Below are 25,768 nucleotides of genomic sequence, written 5' to 3'. Positions count from 1 at the left end.
AACCACTCTGGAAAACAGTATGGAGGTTCCTCAAAAAGTTAAAACTAGAACGACCATATGATCCAGCAATCCTACTTCTGGGTATATACCTGAAGGAAATCACAACACTACAGTGAAAAGATCTCTGCACCCCCATGTTCAACTGAAGCACTATTTACAATAACCAAGACATGAAAACAACCTAAGTGTCCATCAACACATGAGCAGAAAAAGAAATGCATACATGGATATAACATACACACACACACACACACACACACACACACACACATATATAACTTAAAACATATATATGATATTTTTCAGCCGTAAAAAAGAAAGAAATCCTGCCATTTGAGACAACTTGGATGGACTCTGAGGGTATTCTTTTAAGTGAAATAAGTCAGAAAAACAAATATTGTATATTCTCACTATATGCAGAATCTAAAAAGCTGAACTCATAAAAGCAGAGAGGAGAATGGTAGTTGCCCCAAGCTGAGGGGGGTGGTGAGGGAAATGGGGAGATGTTGGCCAGAGTACAAACTCCAAGCTATAACATGAATAAGTTCTGGAGATCTGATACACAGCATGGTGAGTATAGTTAACAATATTGTATTATATCCTTGAAAGTTGTTAAGGGAGTAGCTCTTAAATATTATCACCACACAAAAAAATTGTAATTATGGGAGGGAATGGAGGTGATAACTATCTTATTGTGGTAATCATTTTGCAACAGATAGGCATATCAAACCATCTCATTGTACACCTTAAACTTATTTATGTCACTAATAATTCAATAAAGGTAGAAAAAATAGAAGAAAATAGCATCCCATTGACTCAGCTCCCAAAAAAGAAAAATTGTCTGAAATAACCCTTTTAATGCAAATGCTGGATTCCTGAAAACTCTTATGACGGTAGAATTTGGAGTTAAGAGAACACTATATTATGAGCAAAGTAAGCTTAGAAGGACTAGTTTCACAAGTGAGCCTGTAGAGACCTTTATAAATATTTTATATTCACTGGTATCAGGCAATAAAAGCAATATTGATGACGTTTCACACTGTATCTCAGCAATAGCAAGTAAAATACAATTAATTTACATTCATTATCTCCACTTCCCTGCAAACACCCTAAAACTGCCACTCTGTGATTTCAGTGAAATATTTACAATTTATTTGAGTTTGCTGCTAATCATAGGTCCCCTTTATGTTCTATGTTTGGTTCTGCATCCAAATGCTCAGTGATTTTGTTTCCTGATTGATCCCATATCCCAGGCCCCCAGAACCCAGTATTCACTGTCCCCCCCGTGAACTAGCTAGCACGGAACCAAACGCCCGCGAGCAGGAGCTGCTATTACTACTCACACGGAGCAATGAACACGGGACACGGAGCTAGAAACGTCACACATATTGTCCCTCTAAAGCCTACCAGACACCGGTGTGCTCACCCAAGGACACTGAGGCTCAGAGAAGGGAAGTGAGTTGCCTCAAGTCACACAGCTAGTAAGTGTCACTGCCCCGAGTCCACTGGGCTCCAGGGGCCACATTCCAAGTGAGGGGTTCTCAAACTTTTATGTGCATCCAAACCCCTGGGTTCCTTTTCAGATGCAGCTGTATTCAGTAGGTCTGTATGGGGCCTGAGATTCCGCAGCCCTAGCAAGCTCTGGGGTGATGCACACGCAGAGACCACTGTATGACTATGAAGGCTAAAACCACTATATTAGATGGTTCTCTTTTCTAACTAAGGAAGAAATCGTGCTTAGAGATCAACAGCAAATGTGATCCACCCAAAGCTCAACGCCAAACCTCCCTAGTCCTAAAGTCCCTGTTCTGGGAGGATACAAAAGGCTGTACTGGCCGAGTGAAGGGCATAGGCACCAGGCCTCAGGGAGTGCCACCCAGCTGGGCCGTTACTTCACTTCTGCGAGCTCCAGTCCGCTTCCGTCAGTAATGCTCGTGCCTCGTTAGGCTGCCTGACAAGTGCAGTTTTAGGAAACAGTGTGTTATGAGCATACATGAGATAATTCATGGAAGGGCTTAGCATACTGCCTGGGAAAGTACAATAATAACTAGTTCCTTGGCACTTCCTAAATACTCAATAAGTATTAACTAGTCTTCTGTGAGGTGTGGCCTCATTTCACCTAATAGTCTCTTTCCTAATTAAAGCCATTCTACATGCACATTGTTGAAAGCGTGGTAAATCCTGAAAAATACACAAAAGAGAAAACACCACCACCTGTGTTCCTGACCCACAAAGGTAATAATAAACCCACGAAGGTACTCTGGGGCAGTTCATTTCCAGATTCTTCCTTTCTCGTTTTGTAACATGTTAAAACCAACCCAGTTACTATCCTGGTGTTGAGGCCAGTGCTTTCCAGGGCAGCAGGCACAGGTGGCCATTCACATTTAAATGTTAGTTAAAATTAAATTAAATTAAAAATGTAGTTCCTCAGTTCTATCTGCCACCTTTCGAGCGCTCAGTAGGTACACACTGGGAGTCACCGTGTACACACCGGTAGTGGGACCCCAGAACGAACAGTGTGCATATTTCCATCATTGCAGAAAGTTCTATCGGCACGAGGTACAACTTCATATTTTGCGTTTCCTCACTTAGCGCCATATCATGCACATTTTCACGTGTCATCATTCTCTAAAAACTGACTTTAATGGCTAAATTATAGAGCTGTGTTGTGATTTATTTCACTAGTCTTCTCTCTTTGGAGACTTAGTTTGCTTCCAAACGGTCACTGTTATAAATAACGTTCTAGTGAACACCCATGAGCATAAACTTCTGTGTACTTCTATATTTAATCACCTTTGGATAAATACCTGTCTACAAGCGAAATTGCAGGGCTAACGGACATAGGCTTTTTAAAGGCTTTTGATATATTCTCCCAACTGTACTTCGGAAAGATGGTATCCATTTACCCCACCCCCCCATGTTATTTATTTTAGCATTTACCAGTCGAAGAAAAAAATGTATGTCACCTTAATGGTATTTCTTGAGTCATTAGAGAGATCTAAAACTTTTTAGAGGCTTCTGGGTCAACTGTCGATATTTATAAAAATTGTTTTATGGAATAATAAACTTTCCGAACCGGAGGTTGAGAATATAATGTCTACTCACCTGCTGCAACAGGCAGGAAGCTCGTCTGAGCATTAAACCCATGCTGGGCAGAACAGAGTCCCAGTAAATATTTACAGGTCTTGGCTGAATCAGTGACAAACGCGTGCTTTTTCCCAGTGATGCTGCTTGTGATGGTGAACTTCTTTCGCTGAAGGAAGCAAACACAGGTTTTCATATGTTCGTTATGTTTACCATTCGTTGAAGCACAACTATCCAGAGTTATCAAATCCTGGAGCCCTCAGTTCGGGACCAATGTACTAGGCATCCAGAAGTGTATGACAAATGTCTGACCGTGACCCAGTATTGTTTCTTAGATTAAAGAAGACTCCTCTTTTTATTTTTTTCTTCATTCACAAAGCAAATGTTTGTTTATCGGGCAATTGCTAACTGCCAAGAAGTGCGCTAGGTGAAAAGCATATGAAATGAGTCAGGTACACACTTGGCCTTCAGCAAGGAGTGAACACAATCCTCAGTGTGCATTTCAAAAGGCCATAAAATATACCTATAGTTTTCATTACACAAACTCCCAGAAGTTGCAGACAAAATTTCAGCTAGCGGGGTTATAGAAAAGATAAGATTGCTGTATGCATCCTCATATTTTTTGCTGTTATGGGCAAGGCTCTGTTCTAAGTGCTTTCTTGATATTAATTCATTTCATCCTCAAAGCTACAGAATGAGGGAGGTCATACAATTGTCCTTGTCCTACAGATGAGGAAATACACCAAGAGTCCTCAGAATGCAGCAGAATTCAGGTCACATCACCAAGAAATGCTTCCCCACATTTACACCTTCAGGGCCCACATACAAAGTGATAATATTGTACAGCTCAGTGGGATAAACTAGAGAGGATTATCTATATGGAACTGTCTATATGGAGCTTTGGGGGAAAAAAATCCGTGACTATTTTCAATACACAATGTTAATAAAAACAACAAAATGCAAAGTAATAGAGATGATATTAAATACGAATTTATATATAACTTCTAAATAAAATCTCTAGATATTCTAGGTATTTCAATAAAAGCCTTGAGCTTGCTCTTAGAAAGATAACTTTTATAAATATAGGGCTTATGCTTGAAAGGGTTCCCTGGAACTCCTGATCCTTGTTAATGCTAATCCCTTTTAATTCATAATAGTCACCATTTCCCAGAAGCTCTATCCACAGGGTCAAATATTAACAAAAGGCAGATAATTATTCATCACTTTTCCTCTGAGAATTTTTTTTTACCCATAACCTAATTTTAAATAACTTGAGCATTTTCTAAATGTTCATTCACTTTATTGACAAGTGTAATGTTGAACCTCCTTCTACTAATGTGAGTGGATTTGGAGTCCAATTGAACTATACTATATCTAGTACTTTTAAAAATAATGTATTTTCTCAAACACTCATAGATGCTGCCCTGCTAGCCTTAATAATTTTTTCTTAGTATTCAAATTGTAATGACACCTGAACTCCAGCAGTTGAATATTTGCTTTTCCAAACTTAAATATTTACTTGGAATCCATCCCCTTTGTCAGTACCCGTTGATATGCTCTCATAGTCTTGACAATTTTATATTAAGTGCACTCAGGTATTAAAAAATTTTAGATGAGTATGTCATTTTTTTAAAAACTAGTAACTATTCTTTAACAAATCTGAGAAAAGAGAATCATTCACACATATGCACACACACACACCCCCCAATATTTCTTTCAACTCATAAACTCTTGGCAAAACTCTCCTTTTAGACGCTAATGCTTTAAGGTATTAAGCACCACAATAAGTGCAATTTCCAGGCATAAAGCTGAAAACAGTTTCAACTGTGTTAGTTTGGATTTCTTCTCCATTTTGATAACATCATTTGATGAGAAATCCATATCTGCAAGCAAACTTTCACAGAGATGAGCTCTGTGAACAAGATGACGTCAAACTTTTTTTTTAAAGATTTTATTTATTCATTTAATTGACAGAGAGGGAGAGAGACAGCGAGAGAGGGAACACAAGCAGGGGGAGTGGGAGAGGGAGAAGCAGGCTTCCCGCCGAGCAAGGAGCCCGATGCAGGGCTCGATCCCACAACCCTGGGATCATGACCTGAGCCGAAGGCAGTCGCTTAACCAACTGAGCCACCCAGGTGCCCCAAGATGATGTCAAACTTGAATCTCAGAGTTTCCAGTACAAGCAAAAAAACTTATTTACGCCTCTGTTGTTGCAATACAAACACACTTGGTGTTTCCATAACATCACCCTTGTTTCAAAGCATTGTTTTACCATTTCGAATATTTCATCCCCTGTAGTTTTATTGTTATTGCTGTTTGTTCACCCGCTAGTTTGTGTGTCTGGTCTGGTATCTCTTTGCAGAACGATGATGCTTTTCCAGATGGAGGCAGATCTGCCATGGAGCTAAGGAAGCTGAGGGGGCCGGGCGGGGCTCTGGCCAAGTCTTTACCTGTTCTTGTAAAGTGCAGAAAGCAAGCTTTGAAATGTTCAGAGCTAGAGGCCAGTCTGACAGAAATCTCCTTCAGTTGTTGGAAATGAAAAACTGACCTAATGCTCAAAAACACCCCGATCAAGTGGCAGTTCTGTCCTATCAGAAATATACTAGATATTGCGTTCTCAACACATCACACAGTGTTTTTTCCTTTTCTGATGGAGAATCACACGAAATAGACTGTGTTCAATTCCCGGCACTTGTAGTCCAGAAATCTGCGGAGGCACGCAAACAGTAAGTGTGACTCTGTGCAGAGCTACAGGCTTTATGCATCTTCGCAATAAGAAAAATAACTTCCAGTCAGCCAAGCTGGAAGAAAGTTTAAATTATACTTCTACTGCCTCTAGAGAAAATTTTACAAAAGTGCCATGATATAGAAACATCATCAGAGCGCACGCCACCAACATTTGAAAGAAAAAAAGGAATTCCAGTTTATCGGGGAGGGAATTAGTAACAGTAATTGTTTTGGACTTGATGGTTTTGCACCAGTTGTTCCCATTTTTATTTTTTTATTTTTTTAAGATTTTATTTATGTATTTGAGAGAGAGAGAATGAGAGACAGAGAGCACGAGAGGGAAGAGGGTCAGAGGGAGAAGCAGACTCCCCGCTGAGCAGGGAGCCCGATGTGGGACTCGATCCCGGGACTCCAGGATCATGACCTGAGCCGAAGGCAGTCACCTAAACAACTGAGCCACCCAGGCACCCAGTTGTTCACATTTTTAAATTGCAAGTTGTGGCAATTTCTTTTCTCATGCTGAAGGAATATTCACTTTCATTTCGTAGTTTGCGTTCAAAACTTGGTATTTTTTTTTCTTAAAGGGAGCCTTACCAAGCCTGTATCCTCCCCTGCTCTCTGCGCTCCTCTTCAGGCTTTCAAACAACTAGGAATAACTGAGAATGGTTACCAACATGGGTAGGGTCGTTGTTCCACAACGAAGCCTTTCTCGACTGGATAATCTTCTGAACTAACATTGTCTCTGTCACAGACAGGCTGCCAATGCGCCTACAAATCATCAGCTTCCAAAATGGCATTGTCTTCTAACTGTATTGCTATTTTCCTGCAGGCTAGCAAGATGAATGGTCTGCAGTTGTCTGAAGAGTCTTGGTGTCTGCTATTAATTAGGCAAATTTCAAACCAACTTCCCGAGCTCATTCTTGCATTGTTCAGAGTTCTGCATTTTGTGCTTGGAGAAGCATGAAGAGTGACAGTCATTTTCTGTGCAAGATGCCTGATTTCTGGCAAGCAATTGGTGACATCATTTCATGGGATGACTTTTCCATAAAAAAAAATATATATATATATATATATATTCATGCTGAGGAAGACAGTCATCAAGGCATGGAAATCCTAATTAGTGGAAAGGTTGTTTTTTGTTGTTGTTGTTGTTATTTTAAGCTACTAAGTTGTCTTGTGAACCTGATGACTTTCCAGCTTTAGTCAAGAAATTGTCCCTGGGCATGGGAAAATAAATACCTATAAACATTAAACCAACTTAAATATAAAGCATTTACTTAAGGGGATTGTTAAACTTGATAACTTCAAAAATTCTATTTTTCAAAATTACATTTTAGGTTATCTGCATTTTTACAAATGTCCTAAAACAAATTACATTGAAAAATTTAAACAGCTAACCATGACGTAAATAAAATAGGAAGCAATGCAATAGTATTGAATTAATTCAGTAATTAAAATTCCTCAAATAATCTTTCAGTTGAATTAAAGTAAGTTGAGTCATTAAAATTATAAAAAAAACTTACAAATATAAATATTGTTTACTTTTAGAGATGGTCAAAAATATTTGGGAAAAGTTTCCCGATAGTGTAGTACAAGCCACTTTAATGAACTCTATTAAATTCTGTTCAGTTGTTTTCTTTTAGATATAAGGTTTTTTTCCAAAGACAAACAACAATCTATCGTGAAACACTATGAAGGTGGCGCCTGGGTGGCTCAGTTGTTTAAGTGTCTGCCTTCGGCTCAGATCATGATCTTGGGGTCCTTGGATGGAATCCCACGTTGGGCTCTGTGCTCAGTGCAGAGCCAGCTTGTCCCTCTCCCTCTGCCCCTCCCCCCTTTGTGCTCTCGTGCACGCTCTCTCTCTCAAATAAATAAATAAAATCTTTAAAGAAAAGAAAGAGAAACACTATCAAGAATCATGCTTGAATATGTCAACCTCAACAGCCAAGATGGCAAAAACAAAGGACACATTAAGAAAATGAATTAAACCAATTATGCTCTACTTAGGAAACTCTAATATCAGATAATGATCAGAAAAACAGGAATCTAGCCAGGAGGAAAATTCTTAAAACCCTAAGAGAAAATTAAATAGAGAGAAAAAGCTAATTTTTTTTTATGGGCCAAAAGACGAAGACCTTCACAATTGATAAGGAAATCATCACTGAAGGAAAAGGCATACTGGCTGGGGTGATCCACGGGACGAACAGGAAGATTAGGTACTGGAGCAATCTGCTGTGGGGACACGCATAATGCTTTTGGTGGCAAATCTATTGTAACTAAAATCAGGAAGTATACAAATACTCATGCAAATGGCATTGAAATACAATTTCAAATGTGATACATTTAATAGGGATTTTTTGTTTCTAAAAAACAGCTTTTAAATGTTCAGTGGGCATCAAAGGTCTGCAGTCCCCAGCATCCTGTAGCACACCTCTAGTTCCTGGGAGACAGGATGGATGCCTCAGTACACTGTGTGCACAGGGAAAATTTAAAACACAAGGGAAGGGCACCTGGGTGGCTCAGTCGTTAAGTGTCTGCCTTCGGCTCAGGTCATGATCCCAGGGTCCTGGGATCGAGTCCCACATCAGGCTCCCTGCTCAGCAGGAAACCTGCTTCTCCCTCTCCCATTTCCCCTGCTTGTGTTCCTGCTCTCGCTGTCTCTCTCTGTCCAATAAATAAATAAAATCTTTAAAAAAAATAAAAAAAAATAAAATAAAATAAAATAAAACACAAGGGAAACGTTTCAAAACCTGGCAGATATCACTCCACCCACAGTAGGCTCTCCTCTCCCATCTCCCAACACCAACCTTGCTCTCAGCATCTGTGGATTCCCCAAATTAAGAGAACTCTACCCACAGGAAGGTGTAGCCTTTTCGGCTGATGGCTATTCATGGGGGTGCAGAGCGACCAGACAAGAGACTGTGGGGAGGAAACAGCCTCCTGGGGACTCTCCAATCCCCGGGTAGGCTTCTTCCAAATATGCCACAGTGCTTATCTGTAACTGGTATGAGCTTATCTGCTCAGGAGAAGATCAAGCAACCCCACTGCTCCTTTCAAGGGGCAAGAGATCAAAGGGAAATGAAGAAGTTATCCACTGAGGTACACTCACACAAGTTGAAATCTTCCTGATTTCTCTCCACTGAAACCGCAAAGTTGCAATTCTGCTGTTGTTTTTCACTTCATATACTATGACGCCCTTGGCACAGATCCCCAAGGCCATCTCTCCTTCCCCCCTGGTCTTCTCTGGGAGAACTTGATGGACCAGCACACCATATTCCGGGAGCTGCTGGGTGACCTGGAGCAAGAAAAATGCCAATTTAGAAGGGACAGTCCCACTCATCTAAAATAATTGGCTTCAAACCAGTTCATGAGAAGAATTTTAACAGATGTTCTGAAAACAAAAAGAGTGGGACTCTGCCAAATAAGTTTCGGAAAACACTGAGCTAACCCAATCTCCTTGTTATAGGATTTCTCCTCATCTCTAATATGATAGCATTTCCTATTTTATTAACCCTGGGGTTCCTTTTTCATGGAGTACCTAAAGCAACACCTGGAAAGCAGATACTATGAAAATGGTACAAGAGAGTAAGAATATTCTGAACGAGTTTTTAGAATTCAGACTCTTCTGGGTCACCTCAAGGTAAGGGATTCCTTTTCCCAATTCCATCTATCAAGGTCTATTGCAATATTATCTGCTACAACCCCTTCATTTTACAAATGAAAAAACTGAGGCCCAGGTATAGAAAGCAATCTTCCAGATGGTCAGCATCACTGTGAAAGCAAGATAAGCCATGAACATCCTGCAGGGCAAATAAGCAATCACTGGCCTCTGTCACCATGTCACAGTGCATTGGTGGGGTCCCTACAGCCCAAGGTCGGTCCTCAGTTTACCAGGTCAGAAGACTGAATTTTGTCAGAGCCCTGAGGGTCAATCAGGGATGGGGACTGCATCAGGCCCATTAAATTCTTAAGAGATTGGAGTATAAACCAGATGCAAATGTTTTTATGTCTGAATGGTAATCACATCTCTGTCTTGGTGTCTACCATCTGCATCTTCACCTGCAAGATTCCAGGCCTCATCAGAAAGCTGATGCACCTGGACTCACAGCAGTGACTTCTTGCTCCAGAAAATGGAAACCCTCTTGGAAGGGTTCCGTTGGTGAGATCTGTAACCCATCTCTACCCATCAACACAGAGCACTCTGTCCAGGCCAATTTCTCCCACCCCCAGACAGGGTATAACAATAGAACAAATTAGGACTTCTGAGAGCTCCTTTCTCAGGATCCTTGCTGTACTTTTTTTCTTCTGTTAATAATCTCTGCAGACAGGTTATGCTGCTCTTCACATGATGTCGATTAAGTTTCTGGGCCTTGAGCCTGCTTGTTTTGACTCTGGAAACACTGTTCATCACCATCCTTGTCATCAGCAGTAGCATCTAAAATACTATTTATTGAGCACTCAGTGCTAAAATATCCAATGGCCAGACTAGGCGTGTGCTTAAGGTATTAATTAGGGCCATCCCAAAACAATAAGGTAAATTCTTTTAAATAATTGGATGTGATATTTAAAAAAAAAATTAAAGCCTTAAAATAGTCTTTGCTGGACTAAAGATGCCTTTGCTAGATTTGTCTACATGTTTTAACTGTTTAGTATTTAATTTTAGTTTTTATTTATTTTTTAAGTATATAAAGAAGCGTGTGATCCTGACGTACTTGGAGTGACAAAATTTTTAAATGGCAAAGCGTCAGAACGCCTGGGGGGCTCAGTTGGTTAAGTGCCTGACTCTTGATTTCCGCTCAGGTTATGATATCAGGGTCATGAGATCAAGCCCCACATCGAGCTCTGCACTGCTTAAGAGTCTCTGCCCACACCCCCGCCTCTCTTCAAAAAAAAAAATAAAATAAAATCGCAAAACACCATTGTAAACATTTCCCATGCATTATGCTGTTTAATCTTCACAGCCGTCACAACAGAGAGGTGTAGCTATCTCTTTTCAAATGACAAAGCAGAGGCACACTTAGGAGCCAGAAACAGAAGTATAAGTCTGTCTGGTTTTTTTTTTTTTCCTTAAAGATTTCATTTATTTATTTGACAGAGAGATAGAGCCAGAGAGCACAAGTGGAGAGAATGGCAGAGGGAGAGGGAGAAGCAGGCTGCCCACTTGAACAGGGAGCCTGATGCAGGGCTCGATCCCAGGACCCTGGGATCATGACCTGAGCTGAAGGCAAATGCTTATCCATCTGAGCCACCCAGGTGCCCCAAGTCTGTCTGTTTCTGAGTCCTCACTCTTAGCAACTAAAATACAGAGTTCCCATAACATTTGGAAACATGGGTGAATACACATAAGATCCTCAGGGGCATTTTTAATCTGTAAAAAAATAAATAGTATTATCTCTCTCTCCGTGCTCTACTAGGGAATCTTCTGGAACACCTCCTCCTGGTCATTCTGTGTTGCGGTTGCTAATTGTCCTCTGAGAGGGTCACTTTATCTCCATGTGCTTAGGGGCATCTCACTATTTTCTCCTTCTCCCTCCAGCGGAAGCCAGGTTTAGACTGGCCCCGGGCTCTCCTGGCTCCCAGCCTACGCAGCATCCCTGCTGTATTGAAAACTGTTGGCACAGATGGGACCGTTTCGTCAAGAGAAGTCGTAACAACTCAAGTCCTTTGACCCTGTAACTCCATCCCTGGGACTCTGTCCTAAGAAAACGCACTGAATAATCCAGACAAACCCTTCTCATAGTGACCTAGGCTGCAAACTAGCAGGCTTGGGGTGGGGGACAAGCTCCCAGAGATAAATATTTCCTAAAGTACTGCCTTAAGAGGGATCATTGGGTAGCCTGTAGAAAGGATATTTACAAAGCATTTGTAACTATCTGGGGCGTGCATATGTTATATGCTAAGTGGGGTAAGACACAGGGTATAACCAGTATGATTTCAGCAGCTGAAAAAAAATTAAAAAGAAAATGTTTTAATAGTATATAGAAACCCCTCCTTTATGTGGGAAAAAAAAATGGTTCCCTGGTTGAAGAAGTTTGGAAAACATTGAGTTAATCTCGAACAGGTTGTTCTGGGATTAATATGCTAATGTAGTTGTGAATCTTCCAGAGTATGTTATTCAGTGTTACCCACACTGGATTTCCGCCAAATCTTCTTCCAGTGTGAGATGATGAACTAGCAGAATTAGTCGTCAGTGAACCAGAGGCCAAGAGGCACCATCTGATAATGGAAGAGAGGAACCCCGAGGAGCTGTAATTAAATAATCCAGTGGCTGTTAATGTCGTGACTGAGCTCTGAGGATTCAGGGCCCTGAATCTACAACCTAGTAGGGAGGACAAGAAATGTACAGAAAAGACTGCAATGCAGAATGTCTTAGCAATATATATCAACAATGTTTCAAATGTTCATAACCTGAGACCCTCTAATTCCACTCATGAGATTCTATCCCTAAGGAATTAAGCACAAACTCAGCTAAAGACTTATGTAGCAAAAGTGGTAATCTCGGTATTGTTTAAAATAGTCCCATATTTAAAACAATGTATGTGCCAAACAACAGAGTATTGAGAAAAAATTTAGGGTACACCATGTGTTGGTTTAAAATAGTTTCAAAATGTTGGTGAGGTGGGATTATAAAAATACACAAATCTGCATGTACAATGTAAACCCAATTTTAAATGTGTATACACATGAAAATGCACAGAACAGAGAGAGAAGAATGAATACAACAAAATATAATTGTGCTGTCTCCAGAGGGCAGAATCATGAGCAAATTGTTACTTTTATAATTATGTGGGGAAAGATTTGGCTTAACTAACACTCACCCGAACGAGGAGGGTCCCGATGCGCTATGGGGGTCACAAAGCCCCCTGGGGTCTCACACAGCAGGGGCGGTACACAGCCCTCGCATGCCCAACCAGCCAGCATGGGGACCTAAAACCCAGCGATCTTTGAAACTGATAATATGGCACGCAAGTGAAGTCAAATCCATTCGCCGTTTTCCATCAACGACTGAAATAAAGTCTTCCTGTATTTCTGCTTAGGAGATGGTGGCTTCCTTCATAATCAGTTTTCATCATTCAGCCAGGAGACGGAGAGACACAGAAAGCAGGACAAACAAAGCTAGAGACTGGGGAGGGGTGAGCAGGTGGACATTCTTGGTCCTACAGAGGCCTCTGCAGGCCCAAGTCCTCGGCCCGCCCACTGGTTCTGTGGTTCTGCCTCCACCCTCCATCGGATGCCTGCTGATGGCTTTGAGGTGCCCCCTTGTCCCTCAACAAAGGAAGGCTGCTTCCTCTTGACAACGAACATGCCCGAAGGCTGGATGATAGAAAGCAGTGAGGAGTGCCTTTCCACCAGGGCTTCTCACACGAAGTGCTTATAGGTCGACATGTGTGAGGTCTTGCAGACAGTCTGCTCAGTGACGGACCAAAAAGAAAAGGCCAGATCTTGCCTGGGCAGTTCTGCTTTCAAACACCCATCTCTATTAAAGGCAAACAACATGGACACTCTTCCTATCCATCTTGGGAGACTTTTCTACGGAGAAATGTACAAATCCGGAGCTTCTTTTGAAACTCCTCCTTAGCTCTAAAGGCCAGCCAGGTATCCTGCCCTGGGGAAGCCAAGCTGGGGGGGGCGGTGGGAGGGGGGTCCTCCCACATGTCCCCCCAGCTCCATCTATGCAGGCAGAGTAGCCACTCCCTGACTTATCATTATCATTTCTCATCACACAGCACCCTGTGCCTGCCCCGGGTACCTGCCTGTCCTCCCCATGAGACTCGGGATTCCCTGGTGGAAAGAAGCATATCCTTTCTGTCTCCATTCCACATGGCGCCTGGCCCAGAGCAGGTAAGTCATGGAGTGTGCAAAGGTTCTTCATCCTAGGCTCCATGTGTACCCACAGATATGGGGGGCTCAAATGCCACTGCTTTTGCTTGAGGGCTGAAGAGAGTGCAGACCAGAGCTGTACCCATCTGCGTGGACCACACCATCTGTGCTGTGCTGAGGACAGTTGCCTGGAAGGCTGGAAACTTGAGGTCTTCCAATGGCTTTGCTTTGGGCTTATACCCCAATTCTGCACTTCAGTTGCCCCATATGTCTCTGTGAGAGATGTGGTCTCCTCATTCAGAGAAAAGTGACTGTGAGCTCTATGGTTAAAGAAGGGCCCTGCCCTATCTGCCTAACCCAATAAATCCTACCCATTTGGGGGGATCATTCCCAATGCCACCTGCCTCCAGAAGCCTCTCCTTGCCCTGCAGGATGTTAGAGCATTCTCCCTCCCAAAGTCTCACGTCCCTTGCTCATACCTCCATGTGGGTCTGAGCACATCTGGCCCCCCAGAGAAAGCTCCACAGGGAAGGGCTGGTTGCATGCCCTTGAACACCAGCACCCCCTCCAGAGGTTCAGAGGCCTCACCCTCAAGAACTCCAGCTCGGCATCCTCTCTCCAGAGCACAGGACTGAGACGGTGCATCTCTGAGACTTCAACGTGGACCCGGAGAGCAGTCATCCTCTCAATCAGACTTGCTGGGACATAGTCTTCAACCCGAAAATAGGCTTTACTCTCTATCTGCTGGAAAGATGCAGAAGAAAAGCAGCATAACAAGATGCCTTCTATGGGACGCTGAGCACAATAGAAACCTGTCTGCGATCCAAACCCCAGGTAGGTCCTCAGGCCAAGGATGTCCCCTTGAAATGCCCACCTAGGGTAGCATTTTCTACTGTATTAGAGATTGGCCTAACCCATGTGACATGAATAGAAGGGAGAGAAGAAAGGGGCCACCTGTCTTTGAGACCCTTCTGTATGCCAGGTGGTCCTCAGAACATGTTAGCTCCTTCGATCCCTCAGTAATCCTATGAGGACGATATTATTAGTGCCACTGGCAAGATGAACAAAATGAACAAGGAAGGAAGTCATTCAACAGGGCCAAGATCACACCACTTAGTGACAGAAACAAGATTCCATCACCCAAAGTCCTCACACATTCCATGATGCCGCATCACTTCCTGAAAGGCACAGCAAAACCCTGGCCCTAAAACTTTGTTTCTTTTATTCACTTAGCGTTTATGTGTTGAAGTCTCAGAGATGCACCATCTCAGTCCTGTGCCAGGGACTAAGAATCCTCAGCTGAGAGCTAGCCCACACCAGTTCTGGGCTCAGCTCAGATAAACAAACGGAAAGAAACTGACCACCAATCTGCTGCCTGAAAAAGACTTTGGAATGCTATCAACATGGGCCAGATCTGGAACACTGACAACAGCAAGTGCTAGCGTAGATGCGGAGCCACGGGAACTCTCCTCTGCAGCCAGTGGGAATGCAAACTGGAAGACAATGTGTCTTCCAAACCTAGTCTTACCGTATGATCCAGCAATCATGCTTCTTGGTATTTACCCAAAGGAGTTGAAAACTTATGTCCACACAGAAGCCTGCACGTGGATGTTTATAGCAACTTTACTCATAATTGCCAAAACTTGGAAGCAAAAGATGTCCTTCAGTAGGCGAATGGATAAAGAAACTGTAGTATACCCTGACAACAGAATATTAATCAGCACTAAAAGAAAATGAGCTACCAAGCCGTGAAAAGACAAACGACAGAAGGTAAAAAGATCAGTAATTGCCAGGGGATGGTTGGGGGGGTGGAGAAGGAGGGACACATATATGGAGCATATAGGATTTTTAGGGCAGTGAAACTACTGTATGAAACTCCACTAATGAATATATGTCATTATAAATTTGTCCAAACCCATAGAATGTACAACACCAAAAAGGAACATGAATGTAAATGATGGATTCTGGGGGACAGTGATGTGTCAATGTAGGCTCATCAGCATGTACCATTTTGGTGGCGGGTGTAGATAATGGGGCAGGCTGTGCATGTGTGGGGGCAAAGGAGTACATGAGATATTTCCACATCTTCCACTCAATTTCACTGCAAACCTAAAAGTACTGAGGACCTTTGACCCAGCTAGGACTATGTCCAAGAGAAGAAGTCAATATGGAACTAAAAAAAAACCCTAATGCAAACATTGATTTCTATGTCACATAAAAAAGGAAGATCAGAAGCAATGGGAACAGTAATCACAGAATTACCCCTTACATGGTCCTTCCAGGTGCTGCCCAACAGTGAGAGGACAGAAAGGTGAACAAAGGTCCATCCCAGGGAGGTGTACCGCATAACCATCCCAAGGGTCATTAGGTCACTAGAAAGGCCACGGGAAGACATCTGCCATCAAGTGGGAAAACTGAATGTAACTCAGACTTGGCACTGTTTGCACCTGTATGAGGTCCCCACAGGTTATCAAAGGCTGGAAGGGAATGCCCCCCAAGGAAAGCTGTTGAGCCACAATGATGTGATTAAGGAGATTTATTTAATTTTTTTAAAGATTTTTATTTATTTATTTGTCAGACAGAGAGCACAAGCAGACAGAGGGAGAGGGAGAAGCAGGCTCTCTGCCGAGCAGGGAGCCCGATGTGGGGCTCGATCCCAGGACCCCAGGATCATGACCCGAGCCGAAGGCAGACGCTCAACCGACTGAGCCACCCAGGCACCCCTAACGAGATTTATTTTTATACCAAAATGTCTCTGTCTGCCTTTTTAAAATGCAAATGTAATCATGTCACTTCCCTGTTTAGAATTCTTCAGGGGCTCCCAGGCTTTCTTTGCAGTGGTTTCCAAATAAATTTTTCCCCCAGCACCAGAACTCTGTATCAAACAAAATATAAGTCCCTTCAGAGAGCACAGGAGGTTCGCCCGGGATCTGGCTGGCGGTGCCGCCGAGTGTCCTGGCCGCATCACCTAGGGCTGCAGTGACATAACGGGAGCCCTCCCCGCCTGCCTCCTCAATGACACAGACACAAGGACAGTCTGAGTCCCCGACGGCCTCTGATGTGCCCACCCCAGTGCCTGGCACACAGCAAAGCAAGGCCCCGGAAGTGCGTCCTGGCTGGGCTCTCACTAGCTTCGCCAGCCTCACAGGGGCGCAATCTTTCTCAACCACGGGTGGAAATAACACGGGCTTTGCAGGATTGACAGAGGGCTTAGATGACACCGAGCATGAGGTCCAAGAGAGTGGGGCCCAAATGAGCAGGTTTGTGTCATCTGTTGACTTTACACATACAAACGAAAAGGAAAAGGTCTGCCTTTGGGGGCCACAGGGGACAGCAGAGAGTGTCTTGGAACTGCTCTGGTCCACATCAGTAAGAGAGGTCGAGGCTCCACAGGATCTGGGGAAGGAGCTGGAGGTGGAAGATGGCTGATCAATAAGTACATAGACCCATATACCATGCCAGGCGGTGGCAAATGCTATGAAGAAAAACGCAGCAGAGTGAGGGTATGAGGAGGGCCTTGGGAGACTCTGGACGTGGCAGGACCTTCTGAAGATGTACTGGGAGGAAAGCCAAATGGTTCTAGTATAGTCTAAAAAGGGTTTTCAAACTGCAGCTTGTAACACACTAGTGAGCTACTGATTAATGGTTCATAACCAGCATTTATAAATTGAACCACAATAGAATAGGAAATCCCAATGTGTAGCACATATAGAAAGGGTGCATCTTATTTCCTAAACTTTTGCTTCAATTCTGTTCTATGTACATGTGTGGGGGTTGGGTTATATTGGTTATTATCTTTTCTATTTTTTTATCATGGGTCATGGCACAGAACATTTGAAAGCCACTGTTCTCAAGAACCATTTTAACATTTGAGCTTGTCCTTGCTCTGAAACCCAGTTACCGAGGCGAAGCACGCAAGCTGTGATGAAGGTCACACACCCCTGCCCTCTCCACCCCACACTGCGTGAGAACTAAGGCCACAGATCTCTGCACAGCGTCCCCACTCCGTGGTGGCTGTAGCTTCTCCTTCTCAGACTCCAGGTGTATTCGTTTGCAGGGTCGCCATAACAAATACCACAGGCTGGGTGTCTTAAATGACAGAAATTCATTCTCTCACAGTTCCAGAAGCTAGAAATCCAAGATCCAGGCGGCGGCAGGGTTGGTTTCTTCTGAAGCCTCTCCCCTTGGCTTGCAGATGGCTGTCTTCTCCCTGTGTTTCCACACGGTCTCTCCCCTGTGCTCCCGCCTCGTGGTGTCTCTTTGTGTGTCCTAATCTCTTCTTACAAGGACTCCAGTCAGACTGGAGTAAGACCCAACCAGAAAGCCTCATTTTGACATAACCACCTCTTTAAAGACCCCATCTCCAAATACAGTCCCGTTCTGAGTACTAGGAGCTAGAGCTTCAATTTTGAAGGAACATACTTCAGCCCATAACACGAGGCCAGGCCCACATGACTCCAGCAGACTCAGAACTTCAGCCAAACACAGCTCTTTTGTTCACCAAGGGTGTAGCATGGCTGACCACTAAGTACTCACTGGTGGTAGACATATATTTTTAGCCATGTGCAACCATTCCCTCTCTTTCTGGAAATGGAAGCCATTGCTCCTCCCTCTCAGTCCATGCCTTTGCATAATGTGAACTCTACCCTGGTTCTCAGGGTGGCATGTCACTCAAGTATAACTAATCAGAGCATGGCGTCGCCCACCACAGTGATTGGCTTGAGTAGACACATGACCCTATCAGAACCAATGAGACAGAACGGCAGGATTTCCATGGCATTACTGAGAGGGGGAGAGAGAGAAAGAGAGGGCAAAAGAGAGGGAGAGAGAGGAAGTTCCTCTCTTTAGTCCAAGGAGGGTAGAATCCAGAAGCCACTGAATGCAAGCATGTGGAGGGAGCACAGCCCAGAGTTGTGGGAAGCCCAAGGCCTGCTGATGTCCTTTGAGTCCCTACACCCAGCAAGCCCTAGGTTAGGACCCCAGCCCTGGAGGCTAAAAAGAGAGAGGAAGAAGCTACCAGGTAAGCAGTAAAAGATTAGAAGCCTGTCAGGGTAGGGAGGACCTGGACACTTCGGTCTTGCAAGACCATAAATTACACGTTGTATTCAAGCCTATCTGAGCTTGATTTTCTGTCACTTGTTATCAAGATAGCACTGAATCATCACTTCTCCTGGCCAAGAGGTGTGAGGATGTCAAAAAGCACCCGAGGGTGGAGGGGGGCATTCCTTCTACTTGTAGAGAGGCCAGCAAAGTTGTGGGGTTGGGGTTGGCCATGGAGGTTGGATAAGGTGGGGATGGCTGTGCAGATGCTGCTGGGAAAGCATGCAAAGGCCCAGGGGCATAGGGATTAAACCTTGTACTTTTTTCCTTTTGAACAATGGATTCCTCCTTCTCACAGTCCTCAGGTCCTCTCTTGAGTATATCTTCTCCAAGTCAAGCACTTCCTAGAGGCACCCAGCTTTTGTCACATGACAATGGCAATATCCACCAAGATAAAGCCCAGTGGGCTGGTAGGAAGCCCACATTCTTTGCTTTTCCCTCTCCATTTTTACTGAGGCAGACTCCACATTTGGACGGCATGTCACACTGTTGGGTCACATAACTCAGTCTCAGTGGAGGTCTATTGCCAAGCCTCTTTCCCCTCATGTGGGACATGTGGGGGGGGGGCTTTGGGAACCCAGAGCAAAGTTGCCCTGTTCTCTGTCACAGCTTACCTGGCTGGTCCCTCTTTCCTGCCTGGTCCATCCCCCCCATTTTGAATCTTAAATAAGTAAGTGAATATATTAAGATCATCCCTCCCAATTTTGATGTATCTGCAAATTAAATAACCAGTAGCCTCCACTAAGTCCCTGGGGACTCTAACACAGGACCATCACAGACAAATTCAATCAAAGAAACGTATATGCAATTCTGCTGCAGGGACAAAGCCTTGGCCAAAAAGATTAGAGACTTTGAGAGGCAGTGTGTCCAGCAGAATCGGCATTGGCCTTAGAGTCAGACACACCTAGGCTCAAATTTAGACTTGACCATTTTCTAGCCACACGAGTCTCAGATTGTTCTTCCACAACATGTGAGTAATAGCAATGCTGCTGTGAGGATTGAGTGAGTTAACAACTGTGGAAAATGTCTAGGTCAATGGTAAGTATGGAGTGATTTCTTAATAAAGGTTGTCCGTTGTTAACAATGATGATGATGGGAACTCAATAAATTAGGAAATTATTATTTTTAGGAGAACCCTTAGATTAGAACTACGTCACAGTGTATACACTTGACTTGTTCATCTTTGTATCCCCCAGAGCCTAGCAAAGAACACTCAATGAAAGCTTTTTGGATGGATGGATGGATGGATGGATGGATGGATGGATGGATGGATGGATGGTTGGTTGGATGGATGGGTGGATGGATGGATGGATGGACAGGTGGATGGGTGGATGGACATATAAGTGGATGGGTGGATGAACGGGTGGATGAATGGGTGGATGGATGGATGGGTGGGTGGATGGATGAATGGGTACCATTTACTTCAGATAACTAGATACTGAAAACACTTCTCAAAGTCTCGGTCTCCATATTTCTAATAGTTCCCCCTTTTCCCATAACTGCTTCTCCAATGACCCCACCACAGGCCCCAGGTTTCCACCCCTACCTCCTCAGGGTAATTGCCAAACTCAGCCTGCAAGGCAAGGACTGCCAGTTGCTGCAGTGTCTCATCATTGCAGTAGAGCTTCTCCTCCAGGATGTCTTTCCGAAGCTGCAGATAGAATTGATGCCTTGTCTGGCTGTGCCTGGGGAAGAGATGAGGAATAAGGGTCACTGGAATGCTGAGCAGGAAAGAGAACACTATGTTGAAGGGGAAAGAGAACACTAAAACCAGAGGGTTTTCTCAGTCTGGGAAGCAGGGAAAGGACAAAAGGTGAGGTACAAGCCAACAGAACCCAGAGGGCCATGTTAGTAAGACAAGTGTGGTCTCCTTTATCCTCATCATGCCTCCAGCCACGAGTTGAGGGCTACTCTGTGCCAGGCACTTGATACAATGCCCACAGAGATGTTTGTTGCTGTGGCTCAAGTGAGAAAACTGATACTCAGATGATGTTTTTAGTAAGCAAAGGAATAAAGAGGCAATGACCCAACTCCATAGTCATATATTACCCTTTCCTTCAACCCTGATCACTGGGCTGTTGAGGGAGGGTCATGTTGGGGACAAGGGAGAACTTTGACTTTGAATGGGCCATGTTTGAAACAAAAGGGCAAGTTCTCATTTTGACCAGGGCCCAAACACTGACTTCTCCCTTTTCTGTCATATTGGAAACTAATCAACAAGATCAACCACAATCACTGTTGTTATTTATACGTAGTTTACAACTCGCCAAGCACTTGCTACCTATTATCTCTAAATCTGACACCACCCAGCAGATACACAGGTCCTGTAAGGAACAAATGAAGAATATTGGAGCACTCACTGGAGTTGCGCACAGCAGTTGACAAAGAACTTTATCCTCAGAAAGAGTGTGAAGGTATTCGAGGAGGTCTTCTTCTGGGGCTGCTCACTCCAGCCTTCAGGGGCTATTTTGCACAACCTGGTTTCGTGGTCCAAGAAAAAGAACTCTTTCCCTGAAATAAAAGTAGAGAGGGAAAAGCAGTCAGGCAGGCACCACCCCTACAGACCCACAACCCTGAGCTCTGCCCAGAAGGGTCAGACAGGAGACATCTGAGAGCAGGAGAGAGCAGGAAGCAAGTTCTCTGCACCTTTGCTGGGTCCATGAGGGGCAGGAGTCGGAGACAAAGAGGAGAGTCAAGGAAGAGGAACTCAGCACCCACAGGAGAAATGTGATTATTTATCTCAGAGAAGATACCACTTAACAGCTGCCTTCCAGCTACCCCCGTATGCAGATAAAGTGAAAAACAAAGGAATGAGTATTCATTCCATTCCTGCCGTGGGCCAGGCCCTCTGTCTCAACTGGACCAAGCCCAAGCTCCCCCAGCCATGGGCATGATATGGACTGAATGTTTGTATCTCCCCAAAATTCTTACCCCCAAGGGTAAGATGGAACCTCTGGAAGGTAATTAGGTTTATTGTGGAGCCCCCATGAGAGGATTAGTGTAGTTAAGAGGAAGAGACCAGGACTCTCTCTCCAAATAAGGACACCATGAGAAAGTAGTCAGAACCTCAAACTTGACCATGTTCCAACCCTGAGCTTAGACTTCCCAGCCTCCAGAACTGTGAGATAGAAAGACGTGTTGTTCAAGCCTCCTAGTCTGCAGTATTGTGTTTTAGCAGCCCCAGCAAACTAAAAGGGGGCAAGAGTGGAGTCACCTTTGCCTCCCGACCTGAATGTGGCCAGCTTGGAAACTCCAATCCAAGCTCAGGACTTCAGCTCTGAACTGGTCTGTCCTCCAGCACCTCTGCAAGGGAGGTTGAATCAGCCCCAGCCACTACATGCCCTGCATCTGCCCCTCTGCTCTCTTCGAGGTGAAGCCTGACCCCCCCTCCCCACTCCCCCTGGGACCCCTGTAGGTCTGCCCCAGCCCTACCCTGCCCCACACCTTTCTCCATGCTTCACTCTCTCAGCCCAGAGGCACAAGACTGCAGGTTGCCTGGGCACAGAAGTTGTGCCAAGTTTTAGAAAGAGAACCCATTAAGTGGATAACCAACCTTTACTCTCAAAAGCCCTGCATGCTGGGGAAAGGGAGGGAGGTGTCCAGAGAAGTTCAAATAGTATTCACCATGTAGCGCCCAGACCTCTGTCCCCTCTGCCCTCAGCCCTTGGTGCTGAATCTGATTCCCCGCACCAACTCAGCCTTCCCTTAGGGCTACCTCTCTCCAAGCCATAGGCAGGTCTCCATTACAGTTTGGCTAGCAAACCCTCCCAAGGGGGTTTATTTCCAAACTCCAGACTGGTGACTTTTGAATGATTTACCCAGGACACCCCAGTTAAGCAGCTCTAGAATGTCCACAGGAAGGGTCCGGGACAGGCACAGGACTAGGAGGAAGCAATCCAGGATAAGCGCAAGGTTGGGCTCAGAGCAAGCACACTGGGTTTCTGTCAGTTGCATGTTACTGATCAATAAAAATACAATGTTTCCTAAAAATTCTTCTATTCACACTCTACAAAAGATCAAGCAAAGGTCAGTCCATCACATCAAAGCATATAGCAGTTGTTCAATTTTATTTAGGAGAGGGCTCTTTCAGAGGTCTGTGGAGAGCTATGGGGAGAGGACCCTCCCCCATGGCACACTGAATAACCCCCCACAACAAGCTCCGGAGTTCCTCCCATCGGGGATGGGAGAATAGAAGAACACTGAGATGATGACTCCTAAGCAAGATGGGCTGGCAGAGCCAGAGTTGAACCTGAAAGCCCAAATGATCCCAACCCCGCCTCCTTCCCATTATCCCTCACAGTGGTTAAAGAGCTTCAATAACAGCAAAGGTATATTTCTGTAGATTGAACCAGGAGCCCCATAATGGAAGGACAGAGATGGGGAGTAGGCTCTCCTTCAGGATCTTCATAACGGATTCCTAACTTGGGCTCCTGCTGATTTCCCATCAGTCCTGTATGATCGGGTGGAATTTTTTTTTTAATTTTTCATTGTGGTCAGATACACATAAGAACAAATTTACCATCTTAGCCATAGTCAAATGTGCAGCTCAGTACTGTTAAGTATATGCACACTGTTGCGCAGCCCTCACCACCATCCAGCTCCAGCATTCTTCAGCATGTGGAACTGCAACTCTAAACCCATCAAACCATATCTCCCAGTCCCCCTCCACTCAGCCCCTGGCAACCACCATTCAACTTTTTGTCTCTAGGATTTTGACTATTCTAGGTACTCACACAGGTGGAGTCACACAATATTTGTCTTTTTGCAACTGTTTTATTTCACTTGGCACGACATCCTCCAGGTTCATCCATATTGTAGCATATGTCAGAATTTCCATCCTTTTCAAGGTGGGATAACATTCCATTATATGTATAGACCACATTTTGCTTACACATTCATCTGTCAAAGGACACATGGGTTGCTTCCACATTTTAGCTACTGTGAACAATGTTCCTACAAACATGGGTATAAAAATCTCTCTTGAAGACCCTGCTTTCAATTATTCGGGGCACGTGCACAAAAGTGGAATTGCCGAATCACGTGGTAAATCTATTCTGAATTTTTTGAGGAACCACCATACTTTTTCCCACAGTGGCTGTGCCATTTCATATTTCCACCTACGTGGAAATGCTTTCAACATTCACTTATCCGACATCAATGCTTTGAGATTGATCAACCAGACCCAGCACCTCACAGAAACCCACACTGTCTTTCGTGCACTATTTCATTATAATCTTCTGCACTTCTTGACACTGTGCAGTGAGCCCTTGAAGCCTGCCCCGTGCTAACAGATGTCTAGACGTGCAAGGTGAAGCATCCTAGCCTCAAGAAATTTTTTTCAAAGGAATAGTACTCAGGTCCCCAGATATCTGGGTTACGTGAGGTGCCAGGTCAGCTGTGGGCTGCCCAGGAGCCACTTACCTTTCATGTGAGCCAAGCCAAAGTAGGTGAGCTCCCCAAGGTTGACAAAGGACATGACAGCACTGAAGACGGCCCCCACTGTTGACATAATGTCACATTTCACCTCCAGATGCTGCCCACTCAACAGCACCACACAGAGGTCCCTGAGAGCCAAATAGGATTTCCCTTTTTTGGTCTGAAAACAATAAATAGTATCAATTGTAACAATAACTACAAGATGTGGAGTCTTTGCTGTGGGCTGGCTACTGTGCTAAGCACTTTATATGCATTGTTTGTAATGACAAACAAACCTAGGAGTTAAGTATGTTAGGGTTCCTATTCAGCAGAGATGAGTTTCAGAGATAGTAAGGGACTTGCTTAGTGGCAAGGGACAGTAAGGATAGCAAGGGACAGTGCCAGAGTTAAGTAAGAGGCAGAACTAGACTCAAATCCACACTCTGCAAAGCTCTGCAGGGCCCATGAAGGCTGGGAGGCAGGTCCAGATGCCTCTCCTTTGCTGAAATCCCAGCTGCCCCCTGGGCTCCACTTCCTGGGAGGGCTTAGGCTGCTCAGGGCCCTCATCCATGGATCAGATGTCCCAGGGTCAAACGTCGATCATCCTGAACCTGTCCCTCGAGGGACAGCCCAGTAGAGAGAATAGTGGTAGGTACAGATCTAGTGGAGAGGCAGAGGCTAAGGGGATTGCTCTGAATCCAGACATTGGTCAGCAGAGCCGCATCCAAAGATGAGCAGTAGTCTGCGTTCTCGCTTCACCCCGCTCAGATTAATTCCAGATTCATCTGCCACCACACCCCAGGCTGACCACAGTCACCACTGCTCAGCCACCCAGAATGCCCCATCATTCTGCCACTATGTGGGCCTGTCGGCCCGTGGCTTTGCACACAACGCTCTCTGCCTAGAATACTCCTCCTTTCCTTCCCCATGTGGCAAGTTCCTATCAGTCTTTTAGGTCTGACTCCAAACCCTTGCTGTGGCCTGGACGGTAGAGCTGCCCACTCCCTTCTCTCTCCCATGGCACCTTGTGCTCAGAGCCCTGGTCTCCCGAAGGACATAGGCTGAGTATCTCCTGTGTCCCACAGCCCAGCCGGGGCCCAGAAAGTCCTCATTACAGGACAGTCATGGATGGACCCTGGCATGTGTGACTTTATGGCCACACCCTATCCCTCGAGGCATGCAGGGGCAGCCCCCACACTCCAGGGGCCAGTGGGAGAGGGTTCCCATATGATTCTGGGCAGGGCTGATCACACAGTATACTCTGAGCCCCCCTGGTACAAGGGCTGAGAGAGAGGTGTGCTCGGAAGGGTCCTCTGCTGGGGTTTAATGCTCTATGAGTGCCCTCTTGGAATTCTTAATAACTGTGTCCATGAACGTGCGTTTTCTAAGTGAGGACCAATAGGACGATGGAGCTGCACATAGAGCTTCCATGTCCCCACCTGCCAGAATGGTTCTGGCGGCTAACTCTTGCTGACTGGTGCTCCAGCCCACCTCAACCTGTCCCTCCCACTCCACCCTTTCTACTCTCCACAAGGGCGGCCTGTCACTCCCTTCCTCTGCAGGGGGCTGGCTCAGGAATGGTCCCAGTAAAGCACACACGCACCCAAGATATCTCGGAGCA

At 44.8% G+C, this 25,768-nt stretch overlaps 1 protein-coding gene across 1 annotated transcript in view; it reads right to left on the bottom strand.

The window, feature by feature from the left end:
• Window positions 1-25,768, bottom strand: part of FRMPD2 (FERM and PDZ domain containing 2) — a 77,035-nt gene that overhangs the window by 36,725 nt on the left and 14,542 nt on the right. Inside the window, exons 9-14 of the mRNA XM_028098892.2 lie at window positions 24,154-24,328; window positions 21,093-21,243; window positions 20,279-20,417; window positions 14,221-14,376; window positions 8,921-9,106; window positions 3,116-3,253 (exon numbers count right to left, since the gene is read on the bottom strand). Of these exons, the coding sequence (XP_027954693.2) occupies window positions 3,116-3,253; window positions 8,921-9,106; window positions 14,221-14,376; window positions 20,279-20,417; window positions 21,093-21,243; window positions 24,154-24,328 (945 nt within the window). The remainder of the gene's footprint in view (window positions 1-3,115; window positions 3,254-8,920; window positions 9,107-14,220; window positions 14,377-20,278; window positions 20,418-21,092; window positions 21,244-24,153; window positions 24,329-25,768) is intronic.

Source organism: Eumetopias jubatus, unplaced genomic scaffold (assembly GCF_037043125.1).
Source record: "Eumetopias jubatus isolate StellerSeaLion01/CBP00866 unplaced genomic scaffold, mEumJub1_p1.0 scaffold_17, whole genome shotgun sequence".
Classification (NCBI taxonomy): domain Eukaryota; kingdom Metazoa; phylum Chordata; class Mammalia; order Carnivora; family Otariidae; genus Eumetopias; species Eumetopias jubatus.
This window is presented reverse-complemented; position numbering and strand designations above follow the sequence as displayed.